Source organism: Antechinus flavipes, chromosome 2 (genome assembly GCF_016432865.1).
Source record: "Antechinus flavipes isolate AdamAnt ecotype Samford, QLD, Australia chromosome 2, AdamAnt_v2, whole genome shotgun sequence".
Classification (NCBI taxonomy): Eukaryota; Metazoa; Chordata; class Mammalia; order Dasyuromorphia; family Dasyuridae; genus Antechinus; species Antechinus flavipes.
Window position 1 is genome coordinate 25924659 of NC_067399.1, and position 22329 is coordinate 25946987.

Sequence of the window (22329 nt, forward strand, 5' to 3'; positions counted from 1 at the left end):
ATTTGAGGGATGGATTTAATGAGCATTGAAGGGATTTTTTTTAATAGCTTTTTCTTTACAAGTTATATGCATGGGTAATTTTACAGCATTGACAATTGCCAAACCTTTTGTTCCAATTTTTCCCCTCCTTCCCCCAACCCCTCCCCTAGATGGCAGGTTGACCAATACATGTTAAATATGTTAAAGTATAAATTAAATACAAAATAAGTATACATGTCCAAACCGTTAAAGGATTTGTTTTCTTATTTTTTGTCCTATGTAGAAAACCCATAAAGAGGATACTAAACAATAAATGTTACTCACAGAGAAGAATCAGTTTTACAAGGCAAATACCAAGTAGTGCCCTCCAGTAAAATAGCACAGTAGCCATTTACATGTCAAATACTTTCCCAGATGTGGAATTGTAATCATCTTGTATTGTCAAATTTCCAGTGTGATCATTTACATGTTGGCCACCTGATGTGTACCACAGTCTAAGGACTTTTTGTTGCTGTGTCATACTTCAGACACTATGAGCAATTCTGCATTTCAATTAGCAGCCCGGACCCCAGATCTTTTTACATTCTGCCAGCTCTGAATTAATGTAATCAGATTAAATTGTTAATTTTAGTCATATTGGTACCTATGAATTCCATAGTAAATACGCATATGATTTATCCTATAAATTTCATTTCATTTGGTCCATAACATGTTTTAAGCATTGACATGTAAAGTCTGTGCTAGACTGGGCTAAGTGTTCAGAAATTAGCTCAAGAACCCTACTCTCCTTTTAGAGGTTCCCTTCACACACTCCCAAGTAGAAAAACAGGGACATTTTGCTGAACAGGTAAGGAATAGTAATAACTACTGCACCTAGAGATCTTTGATTTTCCCCAAATGTTTTCTACATAACAACCCACTGAAGTAGAGAATGCAAATGCTTCATGTCTGTTTTGCAAAATAACAATAGAATAGGGATATCACATTTGCTTAGAACTGCATAATGAGATCTTTAAAGTGACTCTGAAAAGTGATTGGGTATTATCATTGTTTTTCTCCTGATTCAGGCTTTTAAAACCCTCTGCAGTCTTGCTTCCATACTATCTTACTGATCTACCTCAGATTGCAAATACTTTTGTCCCTTATACTCTTGTCCTCCATTTATCTTTCTAATCTGTCTCATATTATTTGCCCTCATCTATTTTCCATTTAAGCAGATAAGATTGCTGTTTGGTTTCAATTCCCCTCCTGCTCTGTTCCATCTCACATCATCTCCCTTTATTTGAAGTGATTTCCTTTCCATCCTCATAGTGGACTCCCCAAATCCTTTGCTTCCTTTATGACCTGACTCAGATAGCATCTCTTCCATGAAGCCTTCCCACCCTAAGCAAACATGGTCTCTACCTCTTTATCTCACATATTTACAAAAGGTCTTTACCTTTCACTTCTTCCAGACATCACAATTATTTGCCTATCTTTGGCCCTCATTAAATTGTCACAGAATTATAAGATCATAAGGAAAAGACCTTAGAAGGACACCACTGAGCCATAAAGCAATTAAGGGACAAGAACAGGGTCATACAACCAGTAAGTGTCAGAGGGGAGTACAGGGATTCAAGCTTTCCATTTCTATATCTTGTGCCCTTCCACATGTTCTGTGCTAGAAACTGCTTCAGTGAAGAGCCTGTGCTGAATACAGCTTTTTCTTCTCAGATGCTAGCATGCTGCTTAATAAGTGTCTGCTGAAAGAATTAATGAATGAGTGAATAAATGAATAAACAAATGATGAGGAGGCTGAGATGGAGAGAGGTAAAGAGATGATATGTTTAGTATTTCCTGATTTCATGACTCTTCTTATCAAATCCCAAGCCCAATACAGTTATAAGACATTACATTATACTTTTGTGACCTTTCTAATAAATTCCAATAATCTCCCTTGCTTTTTTTCCCTAAGGCAACTGGCCTTAAGTAACTTGCTCAGGGTCACAGAGTCAGGAAGTATTAACTGTCTGAGGTCACATTTGAACTTAGGTCCTCCTGACTTCAGGGCTGGTGTTCTAACCCCTCTTCCTTGCTCTTTTTGGGATACACATTAATGATGTGTGATGGGAGATTCCAGTGAATGTTGGCCAGCAGACTGCCAACACTGAGTGATGTGAGATGCCATAATATTTACCAGGATCCCATTTCTCACACGTTTTTGGAAGGCTGTTTCATAAGGCTGGTGGTGTTTGTTCGGTGCTCCATATGCTGAAGGAAACATCTCTTCAGCTCTTTTTTCACACTGCTTGTCTATCTCAGAAGGATTTTCCTGAGGCTCTATTTGTGACCACAGCAGTGCCGATTTCCATAGAAGCTAAAGTGCCATCGGCAATATTGCATCCTCCATGCTTCTGTGCATTAGAAATGGAATTATTGCTGCTGAATGGGTTTCTCTGGAGAAGACTGATGAGTGCTCACCTTCTGTGGGGATCCCAACCTTGCCTTCAAGGTCATATGTTAAATCAAACTTTAAAACTGCCCTGGTAATTAATGGGACCCAAGCCAGACTTTTACTACATCATCCTTTTTTGGTCTCCTTGGTCTTATTTGGTCCTATTTTAACCCAATGCCTGATCTTATTGGTAGGTGTAGAAGGCGTGATGTATTCTTTAGGAAATGTCCATTTAGTGACTCAGTTTATGGCTTCCTATATGACCTGACTCAGGTAGCATCTCTTCCATGAAGACTTCCTTCAATAAATCAATAAATCCTGATTAACCTCATGGCCACACTCCTGTTCAACCTTCCCCCAAATTCTCTGACCAAGTAATAACTATAAATGAGTCATTAATAATTATTTAAATTCACTAATAATAATAATTCATTATAATTATAACTTAACATTTATATAGCACTTTGAGGACAGCAAAGAACTTTACCTATATTGTCCCATTTGATGCTTCTAACAATTCAGAGAAGTAGATATTATTATCTTCATCCTATAAATGGGGAAACTGAGATGCAGGGGCATTAAATGAATAGCCCTGTATTATATAACTAGCAAATATCTGAGGCTGGTTTTGAATTCAAATTTATCTTGATTCCATGTCCAAAGATCTATCTACGAAATCACCTAGCTGCCTTTCTAGGTTCCCATTGCTGTTTGTCAGTATACCCCTGAAATGCTAATAAATTTAGCCAACTTCATCATAAATTGATAGGATTTTTCTGAAACTGTATTATCCTCAAGCATTTGGCTAGTTCACATTTCAGAGAGTTTAAGTCATCCTTATCATCATTTTCATCTTCCTCCTCCTCCTCCTCATCTTTTTTTCATAATTATTATTATTCCTATGAAACACAAACTAATCAAATATTTGTATATATTGAAGTTTCTGAAATATATGACAAGTTTATGATGAGGTCAGTTAAAGCTATTAGGAATATATTGACAAACAGCACTGAAACCTAGGGAGGCAGCTAGGAAATGTAATGATAATAATAAGAATAATTTATCATCATTATTATTTGATTTAAAGTTAGTATTTTACACAAACATTATCTTATTACATAGATGTCTTATTATAAATAATAACACATTTATTATTATCAAAATATAAGTGTATTATATTTCTCACCATCATAATTATTATTTGCTTTAAGGTTTGTAAAGTTTTATATGCATTATCATTTTCTATATACATTATCTTTCTGGATGTACATTTTCATCAATTTTCATATGTGCTTACATAATGAAATCTAAAGTGCTTCAGAGGCAGTCTTATTTTTTTTTTTTACTTTAATGAGGGGAGAGATATTTGTAATAGAGAAAGATGCAGGGGAAAAAAAGAATGTGAACAGCATCTAGAATGGATAGTGGATAGAGTACCAGACCTGAGTCAGGAGGATTTGAGTTCAAATCTGGCTTCAGACACCTAACACTTCCTACCTGTGTGACCCTGGGCAAGTCACTTCACCCCAATTGCTTCAAAACAAGAAACGAAAACAAAATAAAAAAAGAATGTGAAGTTATATGTCTTATGAGAAGTAGCTTGGTTTAAGGGGAAAATAAATTGAGCTCATTCCCCAAACCCTTCATATTCTGCTTGTCTCATTTTTGGAAATAACATATTCGAATCACAAAAGTTTAGATTAGAATGAGTTTTAGTGGCCATATACAGCAACTGACCCCTGAGAATCAGTACTCACATTAATATTGCCCTCACAGGAAATCATCAAAGTGGCACTTAACAAATTCCAGTGAAAAACAACCTATTACCTCCTTTTTAAGTTGGCCATCCCATTTTCTGATAGCTCTAATTTATTTTTTTTTTGTGGGGGGGAGGTAATTGAGGCAGTTAGGTTAAGTGACTTGCTCAGGATCACACAAGCTGTATGTCAAATGTCTGAGGCTTAATTTGAACTATTCCTTCTGACTCCAGAGTTGGTGCTCTATCCACTGCATGACCTACCCATCTAATTGGTTTTATTCCCCTCAACATTCAGCTGCTGTACCTCATGTAGTTTTTCCCTCTTAAGCTTTTGTAAACTAACAGAACAAGTTTATTCTTTCTCTTCCACATTGCAGTCTTTCAAGTACTTAAACACAACTGTAATCCCCCAAGTCTTCTCCACACTTGGACTCATCAGCATTAGAAAGGGAGTTAAACTCTTTACAATGTGGTTGCCTACATTTGGACACACTTGACTTTATCATTAACTTTCCTGAAATAGGGTTCCCAGAATTGAATGCAATAGATGTGGCCTAATTAGGACAAAGTACAGGAGGACTATCCGTTCTTTTTTCCTGGCATCTCATTATCTCTTAATGGAGGACAAATTTCCAAGACATGTTTCTTGTTTGTTGGATGCCATATTGAGCTTGTGGTTCAATAAAACTCTGACAGATAGATGTATTATTAAACTTAAGTGAAAGAGTTTACCTTTACCTCTATTGCCTGCCCTTAATTTTCAGTCTGAAGGCACTGGATTGAACTTTTACAATGCACACAAGCTCAGTCGAAAAGTTTCAACTTCTTAGGAGAAGCAGCACACCCTAAAATTATCCATTTTTCTAGCTTATAATTAGCTTTGTACCAGATCTATTGTCTAAGGTCCTGGTCTCTTGAATTCTTTGTACATCGTTCATCATGCTTTCCAAAGTTTCATAACAGGTCTTTAATCTGAGATCAAGCTTTTCTTGTTAAAGTTATAGTAACTCCAAGGTTGCATTAAGCTTTGATAAATTTTTATAGTTCCAAATATGCTCTAAGATGAGAAATTTAAGTCACTTGTTCAAGGTCACATAGGGAATGAATGTCAGAGACAGCATGTGACTCATAATTTAGTATACCCTCCACAAATCACCATGGCTGGGAGTATACAAATGGCTATTTAACCAATGTCAGTGATCTCTGAGCATAAAAGAGATGGCAAAGAACTGGAGATGGATAAATGTCCCATTTGAAAACAAAAATGAAGAGGGTAGAGCCTATAAAATAAAATTCATTGAAATTGACTTTTACTCCACGTACTACGCTGAGATTAATTTTTAAAGTTCTACTGTTCCTAGTTCTTACAAAATTGAAAGGTGATCAATGAAAGCCCACATGGCTTCATCCAGAACATATCAATCTAGACACTTGATATCTTTCTCTTGACTTAGGATTTTGACTGATAGAAATTCAGTAAAGCATGAATAGCATGGAGAGGGAGGCTATATGATAATATAATTACATAAACTCAAAAGCAAATAGACCAAAAAAGTATGAATTTGGAGAGTGGGTTTTTTTATTGGAATATTATTGTTCTGTGATATCCAATATTTTTATGACTAACTTGCAAAAAGCCATGTCAAAGGTTTTCAGATCTGTAGATAGATGCAATCTGTATATGTGTGAGGTTGGAGGGAGTAAGGAGAACAGGAAGAGAGAATAATTTACATGGCTAAGAAACCCAGTATTTAAAACAACAGACTCGAATGAAATTAAATGTATAGGAAAAACTTCTTAGGTTAAAAAAATTAACTTTATAAGTCCAAGATGGAAGAAATATGGAGACAAACATAGATCACATGATAAAGTTCTGAGTGTCTTATCTCACATGTATATCATACTTTCAGATTTGGGAAAGGCTTTACCCATGTTGTCTCACTCTGTGAGATAGGAATTATGATGATGCCCATTTTACAGAGGAACCTAAAACTGGAATTGGTTAGATGACTTGCCCAGGATCACACAGCTAATATAATTAATAAGTACATAAAGCAGGATTCTAGATCTTGTCTTCCTGCACTTCTAGAACTCTGGCTAATACACCACCTAGCTACCTCAACAGCACTCAACACACAAATATTCCCAACAGAACAGAAGAGTGACCACACTATCCACTTTTGAGTAATATGACAACAGTAAATTTTGTGCAATCTTATTATTGAGAAATAATACCTCTCTCTCCCTCCAAAAAATTCTCTAAAGAGCTGTCTTTTTTCAATATTCCTAAGAGACCTCTGAAATTCCTATAACAAAGGAGGACTATGGGTATTATGGAAAAGTACTCAATTGTATCTTACCTGACCCATTCTAACAGATTCCAGCTGTGGGATTTTGGGGCAGAAGGCTTGCATCTTCTTAGTTCTCAGTTTTCTTTTGTGGCAAAGGATTGGCCTGGACTAGGGGTTCCCTCCAGACCTGAGATTTCTAAGACTATGACTATATTTTAAATAAACAGAAAATCATTCTAAGTATTCTCTTTTCAAAACGAGGTTGAATAAACCAAACATAAATGCAAAGCTAGCATCTGGTTTCTTTAGTAAAAACTAATGAGAACAGTAAGTTATGAGCATCACAATGAAACAAAGTCCTGAAATTGGTTCTCATTAACAAGCGGTAGAACATGTTGTTATATAAAAATAGGCATTATTATGGGCCTTAGAGAAATAATTATTTTTGTTTTCCTTGAAGCCAATTGTTATGTCCCAAAGAGAGAATTAATACTGAAATAACCATCATGAGCCTATTAACAGTACAAGACTTCCTCTCACTAGTATTGACCCTATAGAAAACTATGTAATGTCTTCATAAATTGGGTAGAAATAGACATTTGCTGCTTTCTTCTATTTTCTTTTTAAGGTTATAAAATCCCTTTTCAGTTTCAGAAATGGCTTTAATAAACTCTACAGGGGTATGGTAGCATAGAATGCATGGGAGACAACTCTGAGCAGGAAGAGAACAGTTGTTGCAGATGTTGTCTCTTTAGGCTTATCTTTTAGGATGAATGAACCCAGGTGAGGGCCCTGTGTTTTGTTGTGTTCCCTTATCTTCCCTTTTCCTTCCAGAAAGGCATCAGAGACACTGTTCTAGTCCCCATCTATCATAAGCTGGTCTTCTGAGCTGAACTTTGTCCAATTGTCAGGGAACCTTTCCTACCTATAAAGGGCAGAGAGACACCATTGCTTCCTGCTTCCTCCACCTGGCTCCTGATCTGGCCAGCCTGAAGGAAAGGATAATAAATAATAAATAAATGTCAACTATTTTCCACCACTAGCCTGAGCTTCCTAATACCTAGAGATGATACCATCCTAAATCAAATCCCCAGAGATGTACAAGCCCCTCATGAACTCATTTGGCAATCAATAACCAGTTCCTACCAGTCACTCTATCCTAGTGATCTTGAATCTCTCAATGATTTTTACAAATGATTTTCTTCATCCCCACTGATTACCCTATGATTCTTATCCTCCTCATCTCGGTGCTTCCAATATCATGCCCTAAAACTATGCACCCTTGCCACTGTGTTACCTGTACTATTTGTTCCATAAGCAAAAAGCCCCGCTTTCGTGTTAAAACTTTTCCTTTTTCATTTTTTTCATTTTATGATTCTTACTGAGATCTGATTCTTTCTTGATGACTTTGTCTCCCTGGCTACCCTTTTTAGTATTTGTTTTCACGCTCCCATTCTTACTGGCAAAGAATGGGGTATATTTGGCATAATCTCTGCTCTTTGGGATTCTCTTGCCATCACTCATCATCCTGTTTTCTCTTGAGGTTCAATCGTTCAAAATTCTAGTACCTGTTTTTCACTGCCATCCAGATCACTCCTCTTCCTTCTTTTTTGAATTACAGTTTTTCTCTTCTCCTCAATTACTACCCACATATTATAGTTATTTCCATATATATTTGATAGTGCCTAGCACATAGTGTACTCTTGAATATTTTTACTGACTATAAGAATGTAAGCAATAGGGGCAGCTAGGTAGAGCAGTGGATGGAGCACCAGCTCTTAAGTCAGGAGGACTTGAGTTCAAATCGGGCCTCAAACACTTAACACTTTCTAGCTGTGTGACCCTGGGCAAATCACTTAACCCCAATTGCCGTAGCAAAAAGAAAAAAAAAAGAATATAAGAATAATTTTTATGAAATTGCTCTAAAGGAAAGATAAAGCAAAATAAATCCTTAAAACTATAAAATGAATGATTCTAAAGGCCCATGGAAATCCATTCTAAATCTAGTCTTGAATATTATTTCTATGTATAATTAGAAAAATATTATTAAATTAAAAAATAAATCTACTCGTCATAGATTGGTTTGACTGATATAGTTTCTTGCCTTCCTATTTTTCCTTCAAGCAGTTATGGTTTTACCAACATCCAGTTTAATTTAAATTCTTCCTGCTGGTTTACCATCTTTTCTCAATATCAATGTCTAGCTTGGTTTCTGTGTATGTAGGTGTTATTTTTCCCCAATTAATTTCCTTAAACCTGCCTTCCTCCAGTGATCTCTCCCTTCCAGAATAAAGCCAGATTGTTATAGGATTTAATGAAACACTCTTTAATCTACCTCCTCAATGACCATGTGATTTTCTCTTTCCCATGTTAATTCATTTTTTACATATGTCTATATTCTTCTATGCTTCAAATAGAATGCTAGCTCTGGGAGAGCAAACTCTGAGGTTTATTTATTTATTTACATTTAAATTACAAATTTATTAAAAATTACAAATAAATTACATTTATTTACATTTGTTGTTGGCGTACAACTTGATGATAAATGTTTTTGTTGAGCTGAAATGCACTGAGCCTGTGATGTATTTGAGAGCAAATGGATTTGGCAGTATGTGACATTCTGTAGATCTTTCTCCATTTAAATGCCCGGCACCATTCCCTTCCCTAACCTCTCTGTGTTCATTGATCCATCATAATGCCTCAAGAATATAACTTTTCAGAATCTTTATAAGATCAAAAATGCTATTGAAATAGAATCATAATAACTTCCATTTGTATTAAGAGAAGGGATGGCGTATCCATCAATTATTCAAATTTACAAAGACCTACCATGTGCAAGCTTTTATGGAAGGTGATAGGATTTTTAAAATGACACATTAAAAAAGACTTCCTTCCCTTCTCTCAAAGGGCTTATATTCTCCTGAAAGATACAATATAATTGCCTACATTGCCTTTACAATACCAAACAAAATCAACTATCAAAAAACAATTATTTAGCCACTTTTCTAAATGTGTAGATTAATTGTAGTCAGTGTTATTTTAATGACCATTGTAGAAGACTTAGGTTGAATATTTGTCTTTTAGTAACTCCCCTAATTAAATATCAAAATTATAGAGAAGTTCAATGAGTACAATTAAAATGGAAAGATGTTTAGTCTAAGGCTTTTTGAAAAGAATATACTGCAATAAATAACTTAGTTGATAATAAAATTTTCTTCCCACAATGAATTAGTCTTTTAAAAATGAACTAAGAAATGAAATTGAACTGCATTAGTAGATAAAAGATTTAATGATAATCATCATTCTCTTTTCAACACTGTACTTTCCCATTATGCAACATAAATGTATGATATTAGTAAGTCATATTACTGCTTTTTGAGATATTGGCCAAATTTTAATGTTTTGTATTTAAATAACTGAAATAATTGTATTGCCCTCTGTCTGTTTGGCCTACTTTAGTGACAAGTTCAAATTGAGACACTTCATGCAATCAGTTAGATATAAGTTGAATATTAATAAGATACAAACATAAAGAGTAAAATCTAGGTGAAATTCAGACATATTCATAGCTTATTTCCTGCCTCCGCCTCTTATACATTTTTAAATCTCTCCTTCCCTTTGAGTACTTTCCCCAAGACTATCCAGAAGTTCTTGCTGCACAGGGATCTGATATCCTGTCTTAGTTTACTGTTCCCCAAATTGATTTCCATCCAGACTTCCCTTCTCTTTTATCAGAACATAAATGGCCAATATCTTACTACTTTAAGAGCTCCATAAAATGCAGTGTGTATATCTGTGTTTACGTATACCCATATGTGCCCAGGTATTTATGCAGATAACTATAGGTATTTATATATGTAGGTACAGGTATGAATTCATTTGTTGATGAGATTCTAGGGAGAATAGTTGGAAGTTTTCTTCTGTCTTAACTTACCTTCTGTTGAAATCTCTCTGTAAGCCTGTAATTATTCAAATGAAGGAGCCTAACCACAGGGATGCTGGAACAACTTGCTCTCCAGAAAAAAATAAACATATTACAAGAGGCACTTTTAAATTTACTTTGCATTATTAACATTTTTTCCATCTCTTTTTAAAGTACAGACAATCAACAAAACAATAAATCAAGTCCCAATTTGTATTCTCCACTGAGAACTGAGAACTCGTTGCTCTCTGGAAAATTTAACAAAGCTTTACAATCTGATTTCAAAACATTCTTGCCTATTTTTTTTTGATGAGACAATTGGGTTTATGACAAATCCAGTCACATAATAAATGGCAAGTAATTAAGGCCAGATTTTTACTCAGGTTCTTCTTATTCCAGGGCTGGTGGTCTTTGCATTGTGGCACCTAAATGCTCCATATTCTTATTTTTTTTATTATGCTGAAAGTAACCAATAGGCCAATTCATTGTAAAATAATTGTATAGTAATAACGATTTAAATGTTTAAATTTCTTCACAATAAAAAATTCACCACAACCTTATGAGAAACACTGATGTATTATGTCTAAAATGATTGTACATGAACAACCTATGTCAGATTTCTTGATGTCTTGGGGAAAGGGAAAAGAAGTGAGGCAAGGAGAAAATTTGGAATTTAAAATCATATAAAAAATTAATATTCAAAGTTATCTTTACTTGTAATTGGAAAAAATAAAATACCATAGAGGAATGTTAATATACCTATCACACTCTTAAATTTATACATTTAAAAAGTGGAGAGGGCTTAAGTGATTTTCCCAAAGATTTATAAGTAATAAATTCCACAGCAGTGAATTGACCTGAGTATTCCTTATCTTGATTCTATTCAAGGAAGCAATTCACTTATTGATGTTAGGCTGCTTGTTCAAGAATAAATTTCTAATATTTGGGGCATTATTTCTCTCCTGAATAATATTGACTAATCTCTCATCTGCAAATAGTTTTAGAATCAAATTATAGAAGAACTTAAATGCTAGCAACTAAGAAGCCATTTCAGTAGACCCGAGGAGAGGCAATACTTACTTGTAACACTTGTATGGCCATGAGCACAGAGTAAAGGGATCGTTCCAAGAGATATTGACACCATAAGAGTAGGTCAAATTTAGGAGGTGTTAGGATGAGAAGAAAGGATGAAGGAGAGTAATTATTATGAAACTAAACATATATTAAATATTGTTTGAATGCAAGTAATGACTAATTTTTTTTAAATTCCATTGATATTTATGAGAAGAGAATATACACACACATTGTGAACATTTACACGAATGTGGGAATTAATATTTAAACTTTTATAATAGCAAAGTTTTAAATAATATTATCCTACCTTAGACATCTTTCAAATTTAAAGCTTTTGTCTTCTTTTCATTTTAGGTTGAGGAAGCTCTGGAAGCTGTGAAAAATGCTACAAATGAGCAAGACCTTGCAAATCGTTTTAAGGAGTTTGGAAAAGAGATGGTGAAATTGAACTATGTAGCTGCCAGAAGACAACAGGTGAGGAAGCATGTGGAATTACAGAAGAATGGCTAGAGTACATGTAATCATATAGGTTATTTTGTCTTTAGCATACTATTTAAGATTTGCCAAATTGTATTCTTGAATTGTAGGCAATATCTTATGTCAGTTTCAGAAGCAATTTTTATTTTTGAGATGGTAGTTTCAATACTGATGCAGTGTAGTTTCAAAAGAAAATTGTTATATTATGATCCAATTGAAAAGTATCTTTCTTCTTAGTTAATTCCATATCCATTAAAATGTAGGATGATGACTCCTACTTTAGATGATTAACATTATGTAGATATTAGATATACTAATTTTGATTAATATATAAGTGAGTGAAAACTCATGTTATCCCATTATATTTAGCCAACTCTAGACCATGATTAAATTATATCCTGCCATCTACTAGAACACCATGGAATGAGGTTTACCTTGATGCTACAGATTTCATTTTGTATATGTTTATTTATTTACTATTTTCCCCAATTACATTTGAAACAATTTTTTTACATTTGTTTTTAAAATTTTGAGTTCTAGGTTCTTTCCCTTATCCCCTTCCACAATTAAGAAACCACATGTGAAGGTATGTAATTTCCATAAAGGCCATGTTGTGAAAGAAAACAAAGATCTTCCACCCTAATGAAAATAAAAACCCTCAAGAGAAAGAGAGAATGCTTCAGTTTGCATTCAGAAACAATCAGATCTTTTTCTGGGTATGGACAGGATTTTTCATTGTAAGTCATTCAGAATAGTCATGGATCATTGTACTGCTGAAAATAGCCAAGTCATTTATATCTGGTCATTCCAGAACATTGCTATTACTTTGTATACAGTGCATTTCACTTTGCTTGAGTTCATGGAGGACTTTCCAGGTTTTTTTTTTTTCTCAGAGCATCCTACTCCTCATTTTCCATAGAACAATAATATTTCATCATAAACACATACCACATTTTATTGAGCCACTCCCCAATAGATGGGCTTCTCTTCAATTTCCAATTTTTTTGCCTTGAGAAGAAAGCTGCTATGAATATTTTTTGTACATAGGTCATTTTCCTTTTAAAAACTTCTGATTTAACATTTGTTTCTGTGCAATTGTCTATTCCAGGCCCCTCAATTTTCCAAATGAGGACCTGAATTTCCCAAGATTTCTTTTAACAAAGATTTTCTTCTCTCCTTCCCCATTAATATCATTGTTGGAATCTTTACAAACTGTTAGGTCATTAGAGTTGATAGAGACAATAATTATCTAATTTAGCATGGTTCAGTATCCTTGATCTAATCTTACAAGGAGATGTTTTGGGCCAGAACTTGAAACAAGGTACTAAGTAGAACTAATTGATACATGTGAATTCACATGTCATCATTGGAAAAAATTCAAATATGTTAATTTATTGATGATAGTGGATATATACATACATATATATACATATATATGTATATATACTCAAATGCATACTTAATAGCCCTTTGTGAATCACAAGTAGAAAAGATAAAGTGAATTATTTTTATATGAGATTATAACAATTGCCAGGCTGGCTGGCTCAGAAACTATAATGGATTCAGCTTAGTTTCCTTTCTCAAATAAATAAAAAAGCAATATCTTGTGGAAGAGTACAGAGGATTGACCTCTTCAATAGCATACTCAAAGGCTAAGAACATCCTCAAATGGGATGCTTTCAAAAGGAACCATTCATACATATATATGTGCACACCCACTTCTCTGACTCACCTCCCTCACTCAGGCCACTGCAAATAAAAATATAGTTGTGATAGTGATGGTAGTGATGAGATTGGCCAGGATCTCCTTTCCTATCCCTTTCTCAGCTATTTCATAATTCATTATGTATGGTAAATATGTGACTGTCCCTAGCTCTCCATCCATCCATTTCTCAGGCTCAAATATGCAGTTTGAGTTTGCATTTATTGCTGGGTAGCATCCATTTGGACTTGGTGATCAAAGGCCGGCAAGCAGATGCTCGATCATTTGATAATCATCTTTTGTCACAGTCAGAAGCCCCTAGCACAGTCAGCAGATCCAGTGTGCATTTATTAGACTAAATTTGATGCCTAGAAATAATTTCAGCAGGTCCCACTTCTGTCACTCACCAGATGAGGGTAAGCCAGTAGAAAAAGCTCTAGCATAAGACAGCTTCCTGAAAATTATATAATAATTAATAGAGAGACCAGAGAATTGTTAGTTTGCAAAAGATAAAACGTGGGAGGAGGGCAGTCTTAAAGTGTGTGAAGGACTTTTTTGACTGATGGTGGTGGTAATAGCATTCATATTGCCCTTTAAGTTTTTCAAAGCACTTAGAAATGTGAACTCATTTGATCTTGACCTCCTGAGGGAGGTACTATCATTATCCCATTAGATTAGGAAAATGAGACTAAGAGAAATTAAGCAATTTGCCCAGGATCACACAACTAATAAATATCTACGACTGATTTTGAAATTAGGTCTTCCTGAACTCCTTGAATCAGCCCCCCATCTACCACACTGCCTGAAAAAAAGGATCCAACTTGCCTTATTTAGTCCCAACTTACAAAATCAGATGTTCTTGCTGGAAACTGTAAGGATGTAGATTTTGTAATAGGAAAGAATATGTCTTAACAATTTTAGCTTTCCCAAAGTGGAATAGATTGGCCTAGGAATTTGAATTTAATAAGCATATACTTTGGGCCAGTTCACTCTACCAGGCCCTGGGGAATCCAACAACTCTAAAGAGCTTCCATCTTAATTATATCTTCTCTCCCCATACTGGAGCTGGATGATTATTTGTTTTAGTAGGGGGTTGGTTTTCCAGTGGGTGAGTTATTTATTTCTTAAGTGAATTAAATAGTCACAGATATCTTTTCCAATTATGAGACTGCAAACAAAATCTAGAACCATGATGTTTTTACAGTAGGAATATATCTGCCTTCCACAGAAAGAATTCTGCTTCCTAACCCCAAATGGGCAATAGGAACCAGCTCTCCATTAACATGACCTCTTCAAATGGAGAAAATACTTTCTGACCTTGAAAAGGAGATTTAACCTTAAGGGTTACTCACAAATAGCATTTCTTTTGGCTCCAGGATGACATTGATTTCCTAATTATTGGGCTTCTCCTTCTCCTCTTCCTCCTCCTCCATCTTCTCCATCATCATCGTCTTTCTTCTTCTTCTTCTTCTTCTTCTTCTTCTTCTTCTTCTTCTTCTCTTCTTCTTCTTCTTCTTCTCTTCTTCTTCTTCTTCTTCTTCTTCTTCTTCTTCTTCTTTCTCTTCCTCCTGCTGCTGCTTTTCCTTCTCCTCCTCCTGTCTTTCTTCTTTTTCTCATCTTCTTCTTCTTCCTCTTCCTCTTTCCTCTTCCATCTTTTTAATGAAAAAATCAAAGAATTATACTATCAGTAATGCCCAGAATTTTTGAAATTAAGACTACTTTTAAAGGGTAGGAAAAGTGGCAGAGAGGGGCTTGCTGTAAACTCAATGTCATATTTTTTCTTCATCTACTTTTGAAGATATATACATAGATAATCAGGAAGTCCCATTTCTGCCACTCTATCGATATGGTGTTGGTAGATAGCTTTATGGATTTGGGCCAGGTGTTCTCATGTGTAGCATAAAGACTAATTGAGTTGATGATCTCTAAGATTCCTTTTCATTACTTGGTTCTAAGTGCTTTTGACTCACATATTTACAACATGCATATTTACAGTCTGTCTCCATGTTTGCTTTGTTCAGGAACTGAAGGACCCTCACTGTAGGGATGAAATGGCAGCTGCCCGAGGGGCTCTGAAGAAGAACGCCACTATGCTGTACACAGCATCCCAAGCATTTCTCCGTCACCCAGATGTGGCTGCCACAAGGGCCAACCGAGACTACGTCTTCAAACAAGTCCAGGAAGCTATCGCGGGCATTTCAAATGCAGCTCAGGCTACTTCACCCACTGATGAAAACAAAGGGCACACTGGCATTGGGGAGTTGGCTGCTGCTCTCAATGAGTTTGATGTGAGTATCACAATGGCATACACAAGCTCTCCTGCTTCCATTGGGAACATTTCTTTTGGAGGGAATTGGGGAGATATCAAACAAAACATTTATTTTCAATTAATATTTGCACATCCCAGCAAGACACACAAATTTATATCAAGAAGATATTTGCTTTTATTAAAAAGAAACTCTAGAACACTCAGGAAGGATGTACATACTCTAGCTTACTTTGAAATAAAGAATCCTAATGGTCCATAAACACAGATCAATAGAAATCTAGTATGGTGCTACATTTCTTAGTGAAGAGCTACTGTTCTAGAGCCATGTCCCATAGTCAGAAATAACAACACCATGGTAAAAAGTAAAGAAGACAAAGAGAGACAAATTAGGACTTGGTACTAGGGTGAAAGATACTCGAGGTGATTTTTTACCAAGTGATGTTACACTAGAAGATAGGTCTCTTCCATTCCCAGGTGTTTGGTAATAAGAATCTGAAGGAACGGTGACCTTCTCTCAATGTCGTCTTGAACTGACACAAAAAGGCCTGTCTTCTCTTTAATTCACTAGACATTTGTTGTGTTTATTATCACAACTCCACAGATGAGAATTTGCTTTGCAAATCCAGTGTGTCCAAATCTAGTTAGTTACTTATCGATTTGCAAGGCTAAAAATATACCCAGTCTGCAATTATTACATAGATGTTGTGGGGACTACAAAGGAATATTAAATATGATCTCTGATTTATATGTTTGCTGCAGAATAAGTGGAAAAATAGGCACATGGATAATTATATAACTAAGATAAAAGTAATAAGAAATTTTAGTGGCAATAGATGGTGCAGTGGATAGAGCACCAGCCCTGGAGTCAGGAGGACTAAGAAATTTTTTTTTTTTAAGTAACAATAAGGATTATAAATAAAGTGCTTCTGGGGCTTAGAAAAGGGATTTTTAGGCAGAGCTCATTAAAAAATGGAGATTTAATGGATAAAACACTGGATTTTTAGTCTGAGAAATAATGTATAAAAAAGTCCAAAGATACAGTTTCTGGATAATTAATCATTTTATTTACCATGTGGTAAAAGGCAGAAACTCTGAATAAGTGTACTGGAATCAGACAACCAAGCACTTACGGCTAATTGTCTATTGGACAATAACTCTATTAGTATTTGCTTTAAAAAAATGGCCCTTCCCACTATTCTGCGCTGGCTCCATCTTTTGGTATGTACAGATAATCATAGGAGGGATTAGAGGGTGGAGTGAGACAAGCCAGAGTCACTTTGGAGGAGGACAAGGAGAAGGGAGGGTGGTGGAGAGCTTGTGGCAGTTTTGTCCATCCCCTTCACTTCTCCCCCTAAAGACCAAGGACTTTTGCTTATCCTGACTCTGGCTAATTCTGAGGTTTCTAGGGAGTTAACCTGGACTTCACACCATATTAGTAGATAATTGATAAAAGGTGTCAATGACACTCTTGAATGTCAAATGAGGGGCTGTGGGACATTAGTCTGATCACCCAGTCTTTGTCAGAACCTTATCTATACCCATATCACCTCATTTAAGATAATCTAGACAAAAGGAGACTAATTTTACTGATTCCTGCCTAATAAAACATAATCAACTGGAATACAATAATTCACCTAAACTAAAATTTCTTCACCTTTTGAACAGATCTTAATTTTCCCACTATGGAGTATCTAATTCAAGAATTAATTTTTCAAAAAATAAGCTATATCCTTCAAAGGCTGAATCAAAGGTTGTAAGGAATAAGGAAATAGAAGGTGAAAAAGCTTAGTTCTAAATTTAAAAATTGGTTATTACTATAAGAGAAAAATAATAATTTCTCTCAGAGGACTTGGTTTTAAATTCCAGTTGTTCTTAATATCCATATTACCTTGATGATCAAGAACGTTTGGCTGAATCTGATAATAGGATGAAATTCTATAGGGATAAATATAAAGTCTCATCCTTGGGTTCAAAAATTCAATACTCTTAATATCCAAGAGGGAAGACAAAGCTATCTAAGGAGGAATCAGAAATTTAATAAACCATAAGTTATATATGTATGAACAGAATGATGTGGAAGCCAAAAGGTGATTCTGGGCTACGTGAATATATAGATATATCTTTCAGGAATAAGGAATTAAATGATCCTTTTGTACTCTCCCCTTGTTAGACTACACCACTTCAAGATCCTGTAATTTAGCAATGGATTTTATAAACTAGAAAATAGCCAGGAGAGCTAAGGTCCTTGAGTCCAGGTAGATTAGTCGAAGCAATTGGGGATGGATGGTTAGGAAAAGAGATATTATTGTAGCTGTCTTTAAATGTCAAAAAGCCTATTGCATTGATCTTCTTAGTTATAGGGGTCAAAACTAGGAGCAGTGGGTTAAAATTGAAAATATATAAAGAAAACCTTATATGAGTGGTGATGGTGGTGGGGAAGATTCTACCAAAGTAGTCAAAGCGTTTTGGAAGCCAATTGGTTGCTTTTTATTAGAAGCCTTGAAACAGACTCTGAACAACCGGTTAAGTATCTTATTTTGTAAATTGATTTGGGGGCAATAATAGCTATCATTTATATAGTATTTTAAGGTATGTATAACATTTTGCCTATATTTCATTTTATATCCAGCATCATCCTGAGAGTTAGATCTTATTATCCTCACTTTATAGATGAGGAAATTAAGGGCTGGAGTTGTACCCAGAGTCCTACAGCTAATATGAGTCTGAAGTCAGATTTGAACTTGGGCCTTCCTGACTTATAGTCCAGTACTTTATCCATTATGCTACCTTGTTGCCTATGTATTTGAATTGTGAATTTTGTGTTTCTGTGATATCCAATTCTAAATTCTTTGCTCCTCTAAGTTTTAAGGCCATATGAATGGATGATTGTGAAGAGACCATTAATCATTCAGGAGAAGGGAATAGCACCAAAAATGTTTGTGCAATGCTGAGAAATTTTAAGAGATTATCGCACAAAATAGTAGAATTTAAAGTAGAAGAATTTAGTATGAGTCCACCATTTCATACACATAAATCTCTCCTCTTGAATACTAGATTGGTGGAGTTTGGAACTTATTTTTTAGGCAATAAGGAGATGGTCCAGTTGAGTAACAAGGTCTGCTCTATGCCTTAAGGGGTCCTCAAACTACCCTGTGAGCCAGATTCAGCAGCTGTGGACGATTATCTCCCTCACCCTGGGCAATGAAGTTTTTTTATATAAAGGCCCATAAAACAAAGTTTTTGTTTTTACTATAGTCCGGCCCTCCAATAGTCTGAGGGACAGTGAACTGGCCCCCTATTTAAAAAGTTTGAGGATCCCTGGAAGAGATTGATCTGATTATACTCTTGGGATAGATTCAAATCATGAAAAACTTAATCATCTTAATCCAGAGTAATGAAGGGTTTAACCAAGATGTTGGCAGTAGAAAAAGAAAAGAAAAAATTGAAGGAAATGATTTCACAATTTATATTGAATATTAGGGATTGTGAAGCACTTATGTATATGATCTCATTTATAAAGATGAGATCACATGCTGAATGGTTGAATAGCCTGCTAGTATATGAGAGATGGGCCAAAAACACAAGTCTCCCCAACTCAATTGGCTGACCTATAATAAGCTGACAAGCTGTCTTTATATATGGTAGACTATTGATTGGATAGCAATATAAATATTGGGATCATCCACATTGACGGGATAATTGAAGCTAGGGCAGTAACATATCCAAGATAACACATATAGTAAGTTTCTGAGTTAGAATTGAATCCAAATCTTCCTAACTTGAAGATCTAGTCAGAGACATTTTTCTTTAATATGATAAAACATACTTACATTAAATAATAGCTAATTGTGGGGGTAATAATTAATTATATGGGAATTAATAATAACAATATAAGCATACACCTAAGTAAAGACATGAAAGACTACATATTGGTATCAGATTGCATAACTCACATGGTTTCTTTATGTAACTTTTATTGTTTTTATTATTTTATTGTTATCCAATTTAGCATTTTTTACACCTTTCTCATTTCCATGCAAAGAGTTACTTATTCAATTTGATGTAAATTCACACAGTTATCAGTTAAAAGATCCAACTGAATTCACACATTTTCTCACAAATATTAGTAAAATGTCAAAATGCCATAGATAAGATGTTAATTAATCCATTTAAGCTTTTCCTTTGCACATACTAACAAATATCCTAGAAAATCCTTATCTGTAGGTTTTGAACATTTCTCTCATAGAAAAATAAAATAACCAACTTTCTTTCTTATAGTCGACCTGTAATTCGCCAGTGCCATATAACCACATTAGGGATTCTTTGATGTGCTCTATCAATCCTGCTAGTCTAGCATTAAATTGAAATGCACATACCTCAGGCTCAATTTTGAGCGCCATTCCTGGGATTACTATTAACTTGCTGTCTTTTCTTGGGGTTGAAATGAATTAAGCTTCCTATTATCACTTTTCTCATATTTTATTATTCTGTTGAATGGGTATTTATGCATGTTAATGAATTATAATTATAATAAGGTTTTAAATGAGTAGAATGCTTTGAGATCTCCAAGTGAAAAAGACCATTCAATTACAAAGTATAAAAGGTACCAATAACATTGATAAGTCAAGTATATTTTTAAAATGCTTTATTTCAAAATTGGAAATAGCTTAAATGTTATAGCAGACAATAAATAGTGTACTACAAATGAGATACAGTAATAATTTTATCTATTAATGTCCTTCATTTCTGGTTTTTGTAGACAGAAATGAATTGATCTTTGACCTATTTCCCTTCAAATTAGCCATAATTGAGTAAGATGATCCCAAATTAAATGTAGAAAAGTGATGTATCAGTAATCAAAAGTATACAATATTGAAATGCCATTGGCTGATTTTAGCCAGACAGTTATTTATCACAATCCAAGTAAAGGCTCATTATTTTCCTCTATTTGTCTGAAATGTTGGCTTTGTTTATGGCCTGGTAATCTCGATATAATTTGGATTCGGTGACCTGTTTTCTGACACTTCTTATGATTAGGCATCTAAATTCAACATAGCGATTTCTGAAGGGAAAGAACAAGAGAAAAGCAGTGGTTTAATGACTGGAAAGTGTCAGATGAGACCCTTGTGCTCAAATAGCAAAAGGGAAAATGAATAGTAATCAAATGAAAAATCAGACTCTGTCAAAAATGTGGCAGCTCAAAATTGTTCATTTCAATCCAGTGTCTTTGCAATTTATTAAGTGACATGGGGATGGGAAGGGGAGGATGACTAACTCATCAAAATGAATCTTTATACATAGATAGATAGATAGATAGATAGGTAGGTAGATAGGTAGGTAGATATAGATAAGATATAATTTTAAAAGGCCAGAAACTAGAAAAGAGAAGGAACATGTTCTTGTATATTTTACTTTAGACTATCTCAAAAAACCTTAGAACAGATTTCAACAGCTCTCATTTTCAGAAAATTCTTTCTCACATGGAGACCCCTGGGAAAATCAGACATGTCACATTCACAAATTTTGTCATTACCAAGCCTCACTATGATGCAAAACACTACAGATTTAGTTATTTGCAGACCAGAATCACTTTTGTTCTCCCTTGCCTCATCCTATGTGAGTCTTTTTTACAGAAACTTGAGAGAATGATTTGAGAGCTAGTCAACTTTCTTGTTATAAGAGGAAATATAACTTGCTTGTTTTTAAGAATTCAATTCTATAAGAATTTAACATTAGAGGAAGTCAATCACTACAGGAAGTATTCAAGGGGATTTTGTTCTATTGGAGGGGATGAAGAAGCTACATTCCCACCTGCAGTGCAATACATACACACACATGTATAAATATATACATTCATATATAATACATATGTGTACATTTATACAAAATTATGTTATAAAACAATTATTTAATATTATATTATTTAACAATCAATATATAATATGATGTTATATAAAATATACATTATAGTATAAATACATAAATATGATATATAATGCATAATATAATAAATAATTACATATATAGTTTCTGGGAAGAAACAAAAGGAGAAGAATGAAGGAAGCTGGAGGTTTTGTGAAAAAAAGGTGAGGAAAGGATGTGTTCCATACATAGGAGCAATCTGTACAAAGGTCCTGAGAAGGAAAATGGAATGTTGTATGCCAGAAATCTCAAGAAGGCCAGTTTGAGAACATTATATTGGGTATAACAGACTGTTACATAATAAGTCTAGAAATGCAGGCTGTAGTGAATTTGAAGGGTCTTAAAAGCTAAAGCAAAGGGTTTCTATTTAATTTTAGAGCTAGGAGGTAGTCAATGTAATAGCTTGTTTTGTTTTGTTTCATTTTAATATAGAAGTAGTATAGTCAGATCTATGCTTCCAGAACCTTATTTTGATTAGATTATTAGATTAATCTAATGTT

General features: G+C 34.6%; 1 protein-coding gene across 2 annotated transcripts in view; it reads left to right on the plus strand.

Moving 5' to 3' along the window:
* Positions 1 to 22329, plus strand: part of CTNNA2 (catenin alpha 2) — a 1459872-nt gene that overhangs the window by 464429 nt on the left and 973114 nt on the right. For both annotated transcript variants that reach the window (XM_051974336.1, XM_051974337.1), the window contains exons 5-6: positions 11814 to 11933; positions 15660 to 15926. In XM_051974336.1, the coding sequence (XP_051830296.1) occupies positions 11814 to 11933; positions 15660 to 15926 (387 nt within the window). The remainder of the gene's footprint in view (positions 1 to 11813; positions 11934 to 15659; positions 15927 to 22329) is intronic.